Raw genomic sequence first — 13,611 nt, 5'->3', positions numbered from 1 at the left:
TCTGCACGTTATGATAGCGACTCTAAAACAGACCCTATAAACAGAAAAAAAAACAAACCTCAATGGATAAAAGAAATTGAATTACCCCTTATATTCTATTGGGACACTGTGGGCTAAGGCTGCACTTCAATAATAACAAAAAGAAAGAGAAAACCCACATAGAGTTGAAAGCTGAACAACTATCTATTCAATGATAATTTGATCTTGGAAAAAAATAAAGAAATTTAAAACTTTTTACTACTACATGGGGATCCATTCTGTCTGCAGATATCAAAACTTACACTGTTGCTATGGTCAACAGTGCTTGCTGACAATAACCTGGTATGGCTGCTCCTTGGGAGGTCTGAGCAGAAACTGACCAGTGGAGATATGGATGCTTGAATCCAACTATCAGCCTGAGCTCAGGGAATCTGTGGGCAATGGGCAGAAGGACTGGAGGAGCAGAGGGGATTGTAAACCAGTAAGAAGAACAACACTGGCTGACAAAACCAAGGACAGTATACAGGGGTGGGATCCATGACTCCAGATAAATATGTAGCAAAGGATGGCCTTGTCTGACAGAAATGGCAATTTGAAGGAAAGCTCTTGGTCTGCTGGAGGATTAATGACACAATGCAGGGGATGCTGGAGCAGTAGTGTGGGAAATTGTGGGTAAGTTTGGAAACACCATCATTGAGAAAAAAAAGAGATGGTGGAGAGGGAAGATGAAGAGTGGGGGTGTACAAAGGAGTAATCATGGAGTGAGATATTATTTGAGATGTAAATGAATGGAATGATTAAATATGAAAATTGACCTGTGAAGTCACGAGTCTCAGTTAAGACTTGAGCTACAGTTTCATCACAAACACAGCCAGGAGTCATATAAATGCAGTGAAAGTCAAAGATGAGGAGAAATATTTCATATGTTTCAAATTAGTTTTCTTTTGTTCATTGAGACAGAATTTCACAGTGAGGCCCGTGAACAGGAACCATGATATAACCTCAGCTGACCAAAAACTGTGATCCTCTATCCACAGCGCCCTGTTGCTGAGACTTTAGGCCTGTGATACCACGTCAGATTTTTTAGTCATTTTCAAAATAAATTTTAAAATACTGTACTTTTTATGTTTTAAAGGAAATATAGGCCAAGAAGCACCTAAAATAAATTTTCAACATTCTTAGTCATCAGAAAAACTGAAATCACAATAACCCTGAGATCCCACCTCACACAGTCAGAATGGCTCAGAATGGCTCTTGGGTGACATCAGATGCAAAAAAAAAAAAAAAAAAAAAAAAAAAAAAAAAAAAACAGATACAAAAACAACAATGACAACAAAATAGTAGCAACATGAGAATACCAGCAAACACAGAGACGCAAGAAAAGAGAGCAGAGGGATTGACAGGTCTGCACACTAGAACTGTAGAATGCACAGTTCATTTTTATTAAATTGATGTACTTCCTGCTTAATATAAGATGCTATATAATGCTCAGATAACAAGAATAACATAGTAAGTTAAACAGGTAAGGTTTCCTGGAGCTCCAAACCCTCCTTTTTCAACCCACCAAGTCTGATCTTTCTGTGAGATAAGCTCAGACTGATGTCTCTGTGGTGAGAAGGAGTGAACAACTCCAATTTCCCAGAGGTGGCCCTGATACTCACAGGTGAGTGCTGGAAGTCTGCCAAGGGACACAGAGCATTGCAAAGAAAGTCAATAGCAGACAGGTCTCTGATACAGTGAAGCACAAGATGCTGCAATCACAACTGAACACAGGAGCAGAGGATCTACTGATGCCAACAGAATAGCAGCTCACATATTGCCCTAAAATGGCAGACATAAGTGGTTATTTCGCTGGGCCATTTGGAGCTCAGTTTTGTATTGAACTTCATAAAGACATCCCTTCATAATTATTACAGCTCAAAAACCACATGCTGTGTGGAGGGAAAGTCAACTCTCCATTCTGACAACATCTGACACAGTTTAGAGCTTACCATTAGTTTTATTCCACTAAAACTTCTTTCTTTTCTCCAAAACTGTCAGGGCTTCTCATGGGGCATTCTGCCAAGGCATTCACATGACAATCCAAATGACAACATTTGTTAAACAGTTTTTTTTATTCTTTTTCTTAAAGGATATGTACCCTTTGTGCTGTATTTGTTAGAGTTAGTAGATGCTTTTCTTACAAAAGACAAGTTTCAAATAATTGACAAAACAAGAAGAATTCTTACACATTAGTTTTTTCGGTGACATTTGACAATTTCAACATTACTGCTTAGATAGAAATCTCATGGTAAGCACTTTCCTTATAGCCCCTTTCATGTCCCTGTTCCTCAGGCTGTAGATGAAAGGGTTCAGCATGGGGGTCACCACTGTGTACATCATGGCAGCTGCCATGTCCCTCCCAGGTGAGTGAGAGGATGAGGGGTTGAAATACAGGGATATGATGGTGCCATAAAAGAGACAGACCACAGCCAGGTGTGAGCCACAGGTAGAAAAGGCTTTCCATCCCCCTCCTGTGGATGAAACTCTCAGGACAGCAGTAGCAATAAGGATATAAGACATGAGGATGCAAACAAATGGGGCTAACATTATCAGCCCTGCAATAGTGAGAATCATCAAGTCATTGAGATGTGTGTCTGAGCAGGAGAGTTTCAGGAGGGGAGTCACTTCACAGAAGAAGTGGGGGATGATATTGTCCCTACAGAAGGAGAGTCGAGCCATGAGCAGGGTGTGCAACAGAGCATTAAGGCTGGCAGTGACCCACGATCCAGTCACCATCAGGACACAGAGCTTATGGGTCATCTTTGTTGTGTAGTGTAAAGGGTGGCATATGGCCACAAATCGGTCATAAGCCATCACAGCCAGCAGGAAATTGTCCATGTCCACAAACACAATGAGAAAATACAGCTGTGTGAGACACCCAGTGAAAGAAATGGCTTCATTTCTAAGTATGTGCATGGCCAGTACCTTGGGGACAGAGGTGGAAGAGAAGCAGACATCTACAAAGGACAGGTTACTGAGGAAAAAGTACATGGGGGTGTGCAGACAGGAGTCTGTGCTGATGGCCAGGATGATGAGCAGGTTTCCCAGGACAGTGGCCAGGTACATGATGAGGAAGAGCAGGAAGAGGAGCTGCTGTTGCTGCTCAGGCTGCCTGGAGAGTCCCAGGAGGAGGAACTCAGAGACACTAGACTCATTGGTGCCTCCCATAGATTTTAGCCCATCTATAGTGAAGAAAAGCATATATAAAACCTAAGAGTTTGACACCAACAAATAATATAATGCATGTTTGTTTTGTTTTCAAAACTGCATCAAGTCTGGTGAAGTGTTTTAACAATTGATAAGCCTGGCTAATCTTCTAGAGGACCTAGGTTCAATTCTCAGACCCCCTCATGGAGGCCAGCAATAGTATATAATCTTTTTCCAGGCACTCTATTTCCCTCTACTGGACTCGCTGGGCATTGCATCATTTGGCATTCATACAATCAGGTAAAACATCTAACATGTAAAGACACTTAACCTAAGTCTGATGAGCTGAGTCCAAGACCCTGAGGTCTGCATAGTAGAAAAAGAAAAAAAATTCTCCTAAAAGTTGTTCTCTGGCCTTCATATATACTACACACACACACACACACACACACACACACACACACACACACATACATACAGAGAGACAGAGAGACAGAGAGATAGACAGAGACAGAATAGACAGAGAGACAGAGATACAGAGAGAGCGAGTCAAATGATATTTTAAAAATGTTAAGAGAAATAGCTAGTTACTGTTGTGTTCAACTGAACCTCATGGACTCACAATCATTCCTACTAGTACTTTAACATGGACACATGATCATAATTTTTAGTAAAAGAAAATGTCATCTGTGTTGCTATTACAATACCTGACAGGTCAGTGCTTCAACTGCACAATGTTCACTAACTTGGAACCACTGGGCAGTTATGTCTTTATTCTAAGAATCAGAAATTGTCAGAATCTTAGGAAGGTTCTGAGTGGGTGGTCTTCATCCTTGCCCTATGTGCAGCAAGAAGCTTTGGGCACTTGGATAGATATTTACTGCAGCATCCATCCTTCCCACTGGGCTGGACTCCCTGAGCATCTCATTAAAGACAGGCAGACAGTAATTGTTCTGCCTAGCTTCTGGTCTCTGTGGACTAACAATGAGGAAGAAGTAAAACATCTTATTCCTGGGTCAGAACATGGAGAGAAACAATCTAGATGGAGACAAGTCCCAGAGGAAATTCTCTGTGTCATTAGTTTGCAATAGTTCAGTGTCTTACCTTACAGTACAGAAACTGAAGGTATTACGGCTCTGTTGGGAGAATGTCACATTTTGTCTCCTATCTCATTATTTGCTGTATAGGGCTTATGGTGTATTACCAAATGGAAAGATGGGAGGCAAGACTTGAATAGATAGAATTAGAATTGGCACTGATCATTAAAGAATTTGGTGTAAAATGCAGCAAAGAAAGTATAGAAGAGTATCTGGTCCAACATGACTGAAAAACCCAATCACCAAGAGCAGTTTGCCTTTGGGCTATCATCCCAGCTCACAATGTATCACCCACATCTACAAATATATATGCTCTTAAGATTGTGGCTCCACCAGCCCCAGCTATGTTCTATCATTCTTACCAGAGAAAGATTCATGATTGGACTTCAGTAATCACCTGGATGCTGATTTTAAAGACATGAGTTACCACACATAGCCTGTTGCTTTGTTTCTCTGAGATGCCACATTAGAGTCAGGGCTGGCTGGGAGACTCACTATAGTTCAGGAGAAATTCATATTTCTGATTGTCTGCCTCAGTATCCTGAATGCTGTGATTGGACAAGTGAGCAAGCATACTGTTATGTGCCAGCTTTTGTGACCTTAATTTCTAGATGCCTGGTATTGAACACAGCAAAGACATAAGTGGTTGGATACAAATTTTTATTTCAGCTTTTTATATTCAAAGTAGACATTCACAATCTTAGAAGTTTATTATACAAATTTTTATATTATTTTAAAATATTTTGAGACCTTCTGTTGTCTAAACAGGACATACAATGATAAACTGAGTGTTCAGTAGGACTAAGAAATATTATGGTTTTTGCCTTCATCAGTTTATGCCAAATTGTCATCTTTTTCAATAGAGTGGTAGATTACATTGCATGTACTTTTTTATTAATTTTTTGTTATTTTTTACTTGAACATTTATCGCTACCGTCTCCGACCAGCAGAAAAGGAGCTACACAGCGTTCTTCTCAAAGCAGTTTATTCAGGAACCTTACAGCATGCCCGTGAAAATCTTTCTGTCCCCTGTCTCTCTTTCTGTTTCCCTTTCAGATTCTCTTTCTCTTTCTCCCCGCCCCCAAGTGCAGTCCTGTTATCCTGATCTCACATCATGGGTGCACCTTCGCAGCTCACACGGTTGGAATGGCTAATCTCAGGAGCAGGAGGAAGGCAGGTGTAAGGGAGGTGCTAGTCACAAGACTAGGCCGGAGTCCCAAGCATCATTTTGGGAATCCCGCCACACCCGCTTTCCACATCTCCCCCTTCTTTATAATTTAGGGAGAGAGAATGTCTGCCTTAGGTTGCCCCCTGTGGCACTGCCCCTTACCCGTCGTTGGGAGACAAACTCCATTGGTTCGATCCCTGTGTTAAGTTGGTGACACATCCAGGGAGTCTTACCCCTCACTGACTACTTCTCTAGCATGCCAAGCCACACTTGAGGAGACTCCCAGTCTCCACACCTGCAAAAGCCTGTATCATTAAGGCTTGAGTTCTGCACTATCAAAATTGTATATGGCACATGCACCAGAACAACAGAACGCTTATGAAGACCAAGCAAAGGACTAATCCAGCTAGCCCAGCCCATTCTTTCAGCTTGAGGTGGTGGTGGTGATCCAAAATCCCTTTTAGGCCTGAATAAGGTCATAGCTTAGGGGGCCTGAACAGGCCAGGGAACAAAGCATGACATTCTATTCTCCACAGCCAAATGATGTGTGGATGCATTCCAACACATGCTATAAAAACAATCATCATTACTACAATTTAAATTCCTATCTTCAGACTGATTATACAATTGAATGAAATTACTATTTTGAAAAATATTGGTAATCATCTGAAAACATAACAATCTTTTAAATGAGAATATTGCATTCCCAAGGGGTGCAATATCCTCATCCCAGGGTAAGAAAGGCAATTGCAAGGAGGTTTTGATGCAAAGAATTGAGGGAAAACATGTGCTGAGTGTGTGAGAGGTAAAGGCTTAGGAACACTGATAGGAGCCCCCATCGCAGATCTTCACTCTTCACCACTGGGAGCATCAGCAGCATCAGGCTCATCCACAGGGTTGTTGCTCCATTCATCCTGGACCACTCTGGTCAACCTCTCTGGGACCCACAGTGGCTGTCAATGTTTCTGAGGAAACACACAAACAGACACTCTCACCCAAACCAACACCGCATTGAGACCCTGCCATTTGCCAGTCAGGACATCTTTCCACATAACCAGGCCTTTGGGAGAAACATCAGGATTGGCATGATGCTCAGCAAAGACCCGCCCATGCTTGTCTTCATTTTAAAAAATTTAAGGTAAAAAGAACAATATCCAGTCTCTCCCTAGGGCAAGAACCTGCATAGGCAATTACCCCCTTTTGTTTAACTAGACACTCCTTGAGGGTACAGTGAGCACACTAAATGATTCTTTGTCCTTGAAGATTATAGGGCAATCCATGAGTTAGTCAAATGCCCATCATTTTGCAGAAGGACACAAAAGAAGCAAAAGTATAGGCAGGCCCATTATCTGTTTTTAATTCTTTGGGCTGCCCCCAGGTGCTCCATGCTTTAAAACAATGTGAAATTACATGATGTGCCTTTTCCCCAGTATGTAGAGATGCAAAAATGATCCCAGAGGCTGTATAAATAGAAACATGGAGATACTTTAATTTTCTAAATTCAAGGAAATGAGTGACATCCATTTGCCAGAGGTATAGAGGGCACAACCCACATTTCTTAACCCCAAACCCAATCTGGGGTAGCATAGGGGCACACTTCTGACACCCTTTTACAATATCTCATGCCTCATCACGCTTGATCTTAAGGCGTGAGGACAGGGTCTTGGAATTAACATGGAACTGTGAATGAAATTCTTGAGCCAATGAAATAGGTGATGTATCGAAAAAAATCAAGTAAGCCCTGGTGGCTTTATCGGCAATATCATTTCCCTCTGCTAGGGGATCAGGTAAGTTAGTATGGGCACGGATATGCTGTACAAAAAAGGGTGATGTACTTTTTAAAATCAAGTCACACAAGGTGACAATGAGATGTCCAATAGTAGATTTTGAATTGATTTTACCCACTACTTCCAAGCAGAACATCATGTTAACAACATACTGGCTACCAGAATCAAGTTAAAAGGACCTGGAAACAACTCAAATACCTTAATCACAATTTGCAATTCAATAACTTGGGGTGGTGCAGGGGGAAATTGTATGGTAACCAGAGAGGACCCTGCCACCACATATGCTCCTTGTCCTGTCTTGGAACCATCTGTAAAGATAAGTGGGGCATCTGGCAAAACTTCCTTTGAGGTGATACGAAGGAAACCTACAGGATGAGTGGAAATCAACTGTAGGATAGGATCCTTAGGTAAATGATTATCAAAGTTACCCTGAAAAGTACACCTCAAAATTGCCCAATCATCTATTGAGGCTTTCAACCGTTTTACATTATGGAGAACTATTAAATCCTTAGGTGGGATGCCAAAATACTGTATGCATAGCTGAATGCCTAGCAAAGCCAATTGTGCCACTAAAGTGGGATAATGCTTTTGACCATTTCTTCCTTGTGACATCTGCATAACTGCAGCTACTAGGCCTGCATTAGTTAGCGGCCCTCCCAGCTCCCCACACAACTTCATCCAGGCTTCTAACCCTTTGCTCTTGTATGGGATGATCACTTGCCTACACTCCTTAGTACACTGTTCAAATATGAGCTGTTTCAGTAGAGGCATGGCAGTATCGGGATCTCCAAAAACACATCCCCCCGCTTCCATCATCCTTGCCACAAAGTCTGCAAATGGCTCTGTGGGTCCTTGGAGAATCTTAGTCAGATTTCCACTTACTTCCCCTCTATTTGGGAGTGATTTCCAAGCTCTAGTGCCTAGAATATTAAGATGCAAACTACACCCTTCTGCTCCACCTGGGGCATAAAGAGGCAGAGTTGGTGGCCCCAGAGCTGATGGTTCAATCCGTACTTTCATTTTCTCCAAACTGTCAGCTATGTTCTCTAGATTTTTCTCCAACATTTCTCCCTCAATAGACACTTCTCCCATCTCTGAATTCTGGGAGCACTCTTCCCTAAGCTGATTCAGAGCCTCATTTCCCTTCTCCAACTCCACGCTACACCGCTCCTCATCTCCTATACAGTTTTTCACCAATTTCCATAACAGCAGCACTCCTTTAGCTAGTACCCCTTGCTCTTCAGCAAACCGCAAATCCTTTCCTAATTTTTTCTTTTTTTTAAACGACTTTATTTTGCAAAACAAAGATACATGTAAAGATGTTAAACATTTTTTGCTTAAAATTCTACATTTTTGTCAGTACTGTTTTTTCAGACATTAAAATAAATTTTACATAAAACCATGTGAATATGTTTTTTAGTCAGTACTTGATTTTTTTCAAGGGCTTGACAGTATGCATTGAAAACCTAATAGTTACAATAAGCGTAAAGTACATGCAAAACAAAACACAACATGGAAATAGTCAAAGTCTTCTTGTTTTGTGAATATATGTATATTTTTTTGTTTTCTTTATTTCTTGGACTTCATACAGTCTGTGAGTTGTTTCTGGGGGAGTGCAAGCCTCTGGGGTTAGCATCCCACTATCAGTGACTGCATATTATGTCTGCTCTTTTGTGACTGGGTTATCTCACTCAGGATGATCTTCTCTAGATGCAGCCATTTTCTTAAAAATTTGGTTAAGTCATTGTTTCTGGTGGCTGAGTAGTATTCCATTGTGTATATGTACCACAATTTTTGTATCCATTCATCTTCTGAAGAACATCTGGGTTCCTTCCAGCTTCTGGCTATTATAAATAAAGCCGCTATGAACATTGTGGTGCATATATCTTTGTTGTGTATTAAAGTGTCTCTGGGGTATATGCCCAGAAGTGGAATAGCTGGGTCTTCAGGTAGTACTATATCCAATTTTCTGAGGTATCGCCAGACTGATTTCCAGAGTGGTTGTATTAGCTTGCAACCCCACCAACAGTGGAGAAGTATTCCTATTTCTCCGCAGCCTAGCCAGCATCTGCTGTCATCTGAGTTTTGGATCTTGGCCAATCTGACTGGTGTGAGGTGGAATCTTAGGGTTGTTTTGATTTGCATTTCCCTGATGACTAAGGATGTCAAGCACTTCCTCAGATGTTTTTCGGCCATTCAGTGTTCCTCAAATGAAAATGATTTGTTTAGCTCTGTGCCCCATTTTTAATAGGGTTATTTGATTCTCTGGTGTCTAGCTTTTTGAGTTCTTTGTACACCTTGGATATTAGGCCTCTATCTGATGTGGTGTTGGTAAAGATCTTTCCCCATTCTGTTGGTTGCTGTTTTGTTTTCTTGACGATGTCCTTAGCCTTACAGAAACTTTGCAATCTCATTAAGTCCCATTTGTTAATCTTTGACCTTAGAGCTTGAGCCATTGGTGTTTTGTTCAGGAAATTTTCTCCTGTGCCTATGTGTTCTAAGGTTTTCCCTACTTTCTCATCTAATAGTTCCAGTGTATCTGGTTTAATGTGGAGATCTTTAATCCACTTACAATTGAGCTTTGTACAAGGAGATAAGAAAGGGTCTATTTTCATTCTTTTGCATGTTGAGTGCCAGTTGGACCAGCACCATTTGTTGAATAGGCTGTCCTTTTTCCATTGAATGTTTACTGCTCCTTTGTCAAAAATGAGGTGACCATATACATGAGGGCTCATTTCTGGATCTTCTATTCTATTCCATTGATCCACTTGCCTATTTCTGTACCAGTACCATGCAGTTTTCAGCACAATTGCCTTGTAATATAGCTTGAGGTCAGGGATAGTGATTCCCGCAGATGTTTTTTTGTTGTTGAGGATGGATTTCGCTATTCCAGGTCTTTTGTTATTCCATATGAAATTGCACATTGATCTTTCCAATTCCATGAAGAACTGGGTTGGAATTTTGATGGGAATTGCATTGAATCTGTAGATTGCTTTTGGTAGGATGGCCATTTTTAAGATGTTGATCTTTCCAATCCATGAGCATGGGAGATCTTTCCATTTCCTGAGATCCTCCTCAATTTCTTTCTTTAGAGGATTGAAGTTCTTGTCATACAGGTCTTTCACTTCCTTAGTTAGAGTCACACCAAGGTATTTCATAGTTTTTGTAACGATTGTGAAGGGTACCTTTTCCCTAATTTTTTTCTCCACATGTTTGTCCTTTGAGTATAGGAAGGCTACTGATTTGTTTGAGTTAATTTTGTATCCGGCCACTTTGCTGAACTTGTTTATCAGCTGTAGGAGTTCTCTGGTGGAATTTTTGGGGTCACTCAAGTACACTATCATGTCATCAGCAAAGAGTGATGTTTTTATCTCTTCCTTTCTGATTTGTATCCCCTTGATCTCCTTTTGCTGTCTAATTGCTCCAGCCAGGACTTCCAGTACTATGTTGAATAGGTAGGAGGGAGTGGGCAGCCTTGTCGAGTCCCTGATTTTAGTGGGATTGCTTCAAGTTTCTCGCCATTAAGTTTGATGTTGGCTGTTGGTTTGCTGTATATTGCTTTTATTATGTTTAAATATGGGCCTTGGATTCCTGTTCTTTCCATGACTTTTAACATGAAGGGGTGTTGGATTTTGTCGAATGCTTTCTCAGCGTCTAGTGAGATGACCATGTGATTTTGGTCTTTAAGTTTGTTTATATGGTGGATTACGTTGATGGATTTCCTTATAATAAACCATCCCTGCATCCCAGGGATGAAGCCTACTTGGTCATGATGAATGATGGTTTTGATGTGTTCTTGGATTCGGTTTGCAAGGATTTTGTTGAGTATTTTTGCATCAATGTTCATAAGTGAGATTGGTCTGAAGTTCTCTTTCCTTGTAGGGTCTTTGTGTGGCTTAGGTACGAGAGTTATTGTAGCCTCAAAAAATGAGTTGTGTAATATTCCATCTGATTCTATCTTTTGGAATAGTTTGGCGAATATTGGTGTTATATCCCCAATAAATGTCTGATAAAATTCTGCACTGAACCCGTTTGGACCTGGGCTTTTTTTGGTTGGGAGGCTTTTGATGACTTCTTCTATTTCTTTAGGTGTTATAGGGTTATTTAGATGGTTTACTTGGTCCTGGTTAAACTTTGGGACCTTGTATCTTTCTAGGAATTCGTCCATTTCCTCCAGATTTTCCAATTTTGTGGAGTATAAGTTTTTGTAGTAGGATCTGATGATTTCTTGAATTTCCTTAGTTTCAGTTGTTATGTCCCCACTTTCCTTTCTGATTTTGTTAATTTGGATACTCTCTCTTTGCCCTTTAGTTAGTCTGGCTAGGGGTTTATCAATCTTGTTGATTTTCTCAAAGAACCAACTCTTTGTTTTATTGATTTTTTCAATGGTTTTTTTTTGTTTCTATTTGGTCTATTTCTGCCCTAATTTTGATTATTTCTTGCCGTCTACTCTTTTTGGGTATATCTGCTTCCTTTTGTTTTAGGGCTTTTAGCTGTGCTGTCAGGTTCCTGATGTGAGCTCTCTCCAGTTTCTTCTTGGAAGCACTTAGGGCAATGAGTTTTCCTCTCAATACTGCTTTCATTGCATCCCATAGGTTTGGGTATGTTGTGTTATCATTTTCGTTGAATTCTAGAAAGTCCTTAATTTCTTTCTTTATTTCTTCTTTGACCCTGCTATCCTTTAACAGAGCGTTGTTTAGTTTCCATGTGTATGTGGGCATTTTGTTGTCTTTGTTGTTGTTAAAAACCAGCCATAGACCATGGTGATCTGAGAAGATGCATGGGAGTATTTCAATCTTCTTATATCGATGAAGGCTCGTTCTGTGTCCAATTATGTGGTCAATTTTCGAGAAGGTGCCATGGGGTGGTGAGAAGAAGGTGTATTCTTTTACTTTAGGATAGTATGTTCTGTATATATCTATTAATTCTAGTTGGTTCAAAGTCTCTGCTAGTTTTGCAGTGTCCTTGTTCAGTTTCTGTTTCCCTGATCTGTCCATTGGTGAGAGTGGGGTGTTAAAGTCTCCCACTATTATTGTGTGGGGTGAAATGTATTTTTTGAGCTTTAGTAGAGTTTCTTTTATGAATGTGGGTGATTTTTTATTTAGAGCATAAATGTTAAGGATTGAGAGTTCCTCCTGACAGATTTCCCCGGTAATGAGTAAAAAGTGTCCTTCTTTATCTTTTTTGATAACTTTTGGTTGGAAGTTTACTTTATTCGATATTAGAATAGCCACTCCAGCTTGCTTCTTGGAGCTGTTTGCTTGGAAGTTTTTTTCCCACCCTTTTACTCTGAGATAGTGTCTGTCTCTGTCTCTGAGATGAGTTTCCTGTATGCAGCAAAAGGCTGGATTTTGTTTATGTATCCAGTCTGATAGTCTATGTCTCTTTCTTGGGGAGTTGAGACCATTTATGTTAATAGATATCAAGGAATAATTGTTTCTGTTTCCTGCCATTTTTGCTTTTTTGGGTTGAGTTGTGTCTGTGTTTTTTTCTTCTTTTAGTTTTCTTGTTTAGGAGTTTTCTTGTTTTTATTAGGCTGTATTTTCCCTCCTTGTATTGGGTTTTCCACCTATAATTCGTTGTAGTGCTGGGTTTGTGGTCAGATATTGTGTGAATTTTGATTTGTCTTGAAATATCTTTGTCTCTCCATCGATGGTGATTGATAGTTTTGCTGGGTATAGCAGCTTGGGCTGGCACTTGTGCTCTCTTAAGGAGTGCATGATGTCTGTCCAGGCTCTTCTAGCTTTCATAGTCTCTGTTGAGAATCGGGTGTGAGTCTGATTGGTCTGCCTTTATATGTTACCTGACCTTTTTCCCTTACTGCTTTTAGTATTCTTTCTTTACTTTGGGCACTTGATGTTTTTACTATTATGTGTCGGGAGGTATTTCTTTTCTGGTCCAACCTATTTGGAGTTCTGAAGGCTTCTTTTATGCTCGTGGTCATCTCATTCTTGAGGGTAGGGAAGTTTTCCTCTATGATTTTGTTGAAGATATTTACTGTGCCTCTTGTTGATACTCTTCTCCCTCTTCTATTCCTATTATCCTTAGGTTCGGTCTTCTCGTTGTGTCTTGTATTTCCTGGACATTTTGGGTTAGGAGCTTTTTGTTTTTTGCATCTTCTCTGGCTGTTTTGTCTATGTTTGCAATGTTGTCTTCTGCCCCCGAGATTCTCTCCTCGATCTCTTGTAATCTGTTGGAAATGCTTGCTTCTGTGACTCCTGATTTCTTTTTTTGGTGTTCTGACTCTAGGGTTATCTCTTTTAGCGCTTTCTTTATTGTGTCAATTTCTGTTTTAATTTCCCTCTTCCATTCCTTTATTTCTTTGGTTCTGTTTTCGTCTCGTTCTTTGAGTTCTTTGAGTGTTTTTCTTGTTTCTTCTTTAAAAGCTTCT

The 13,611-nt window shown here is 40.3% G+C and overlaps 1 protein-coding gene across 1 annotated transcript; it reads right to left on the bottom strand.

The window, feature by feature from the left end:
* Positions 1 to 2,244: 2,244 nt before the first annotated feature.
* On the bottom strand, positions 2,245 to 3,189 carry LOC308440328 (olfactory receptor 1f45-like; the record flags this gene model as incomplete). The annotated part of the gene is made up of 1 exon (XM_080942364.1): positions 2,245 to 3,189. The coding sequence occupies one exon, from the start codon at positions 3,187 to 3,189 to the stop codon at positions 2,245 to 2,247; it is 945 nt and encodes a 314-aa protein (XP_080798490.1).
* Positions 3,190 to 13,611: the final 10,422 nt, after the last annotated feature.

This window comes from Micromys minutus (genome assembly GCF_963924665.1).
Source record: "Micromys minutus genome assembly, chromosome: 31".
NCBI classification, from domain to species: domain Eukaryota; kingdom Metazoa; phylum Chordata; class Mammalia; order Rodentia; family Muridae; genus Micromys; species Micromys minutus.
This window is presented reverse-complemented; position numbering and strand designations above follow the sequence as displayed.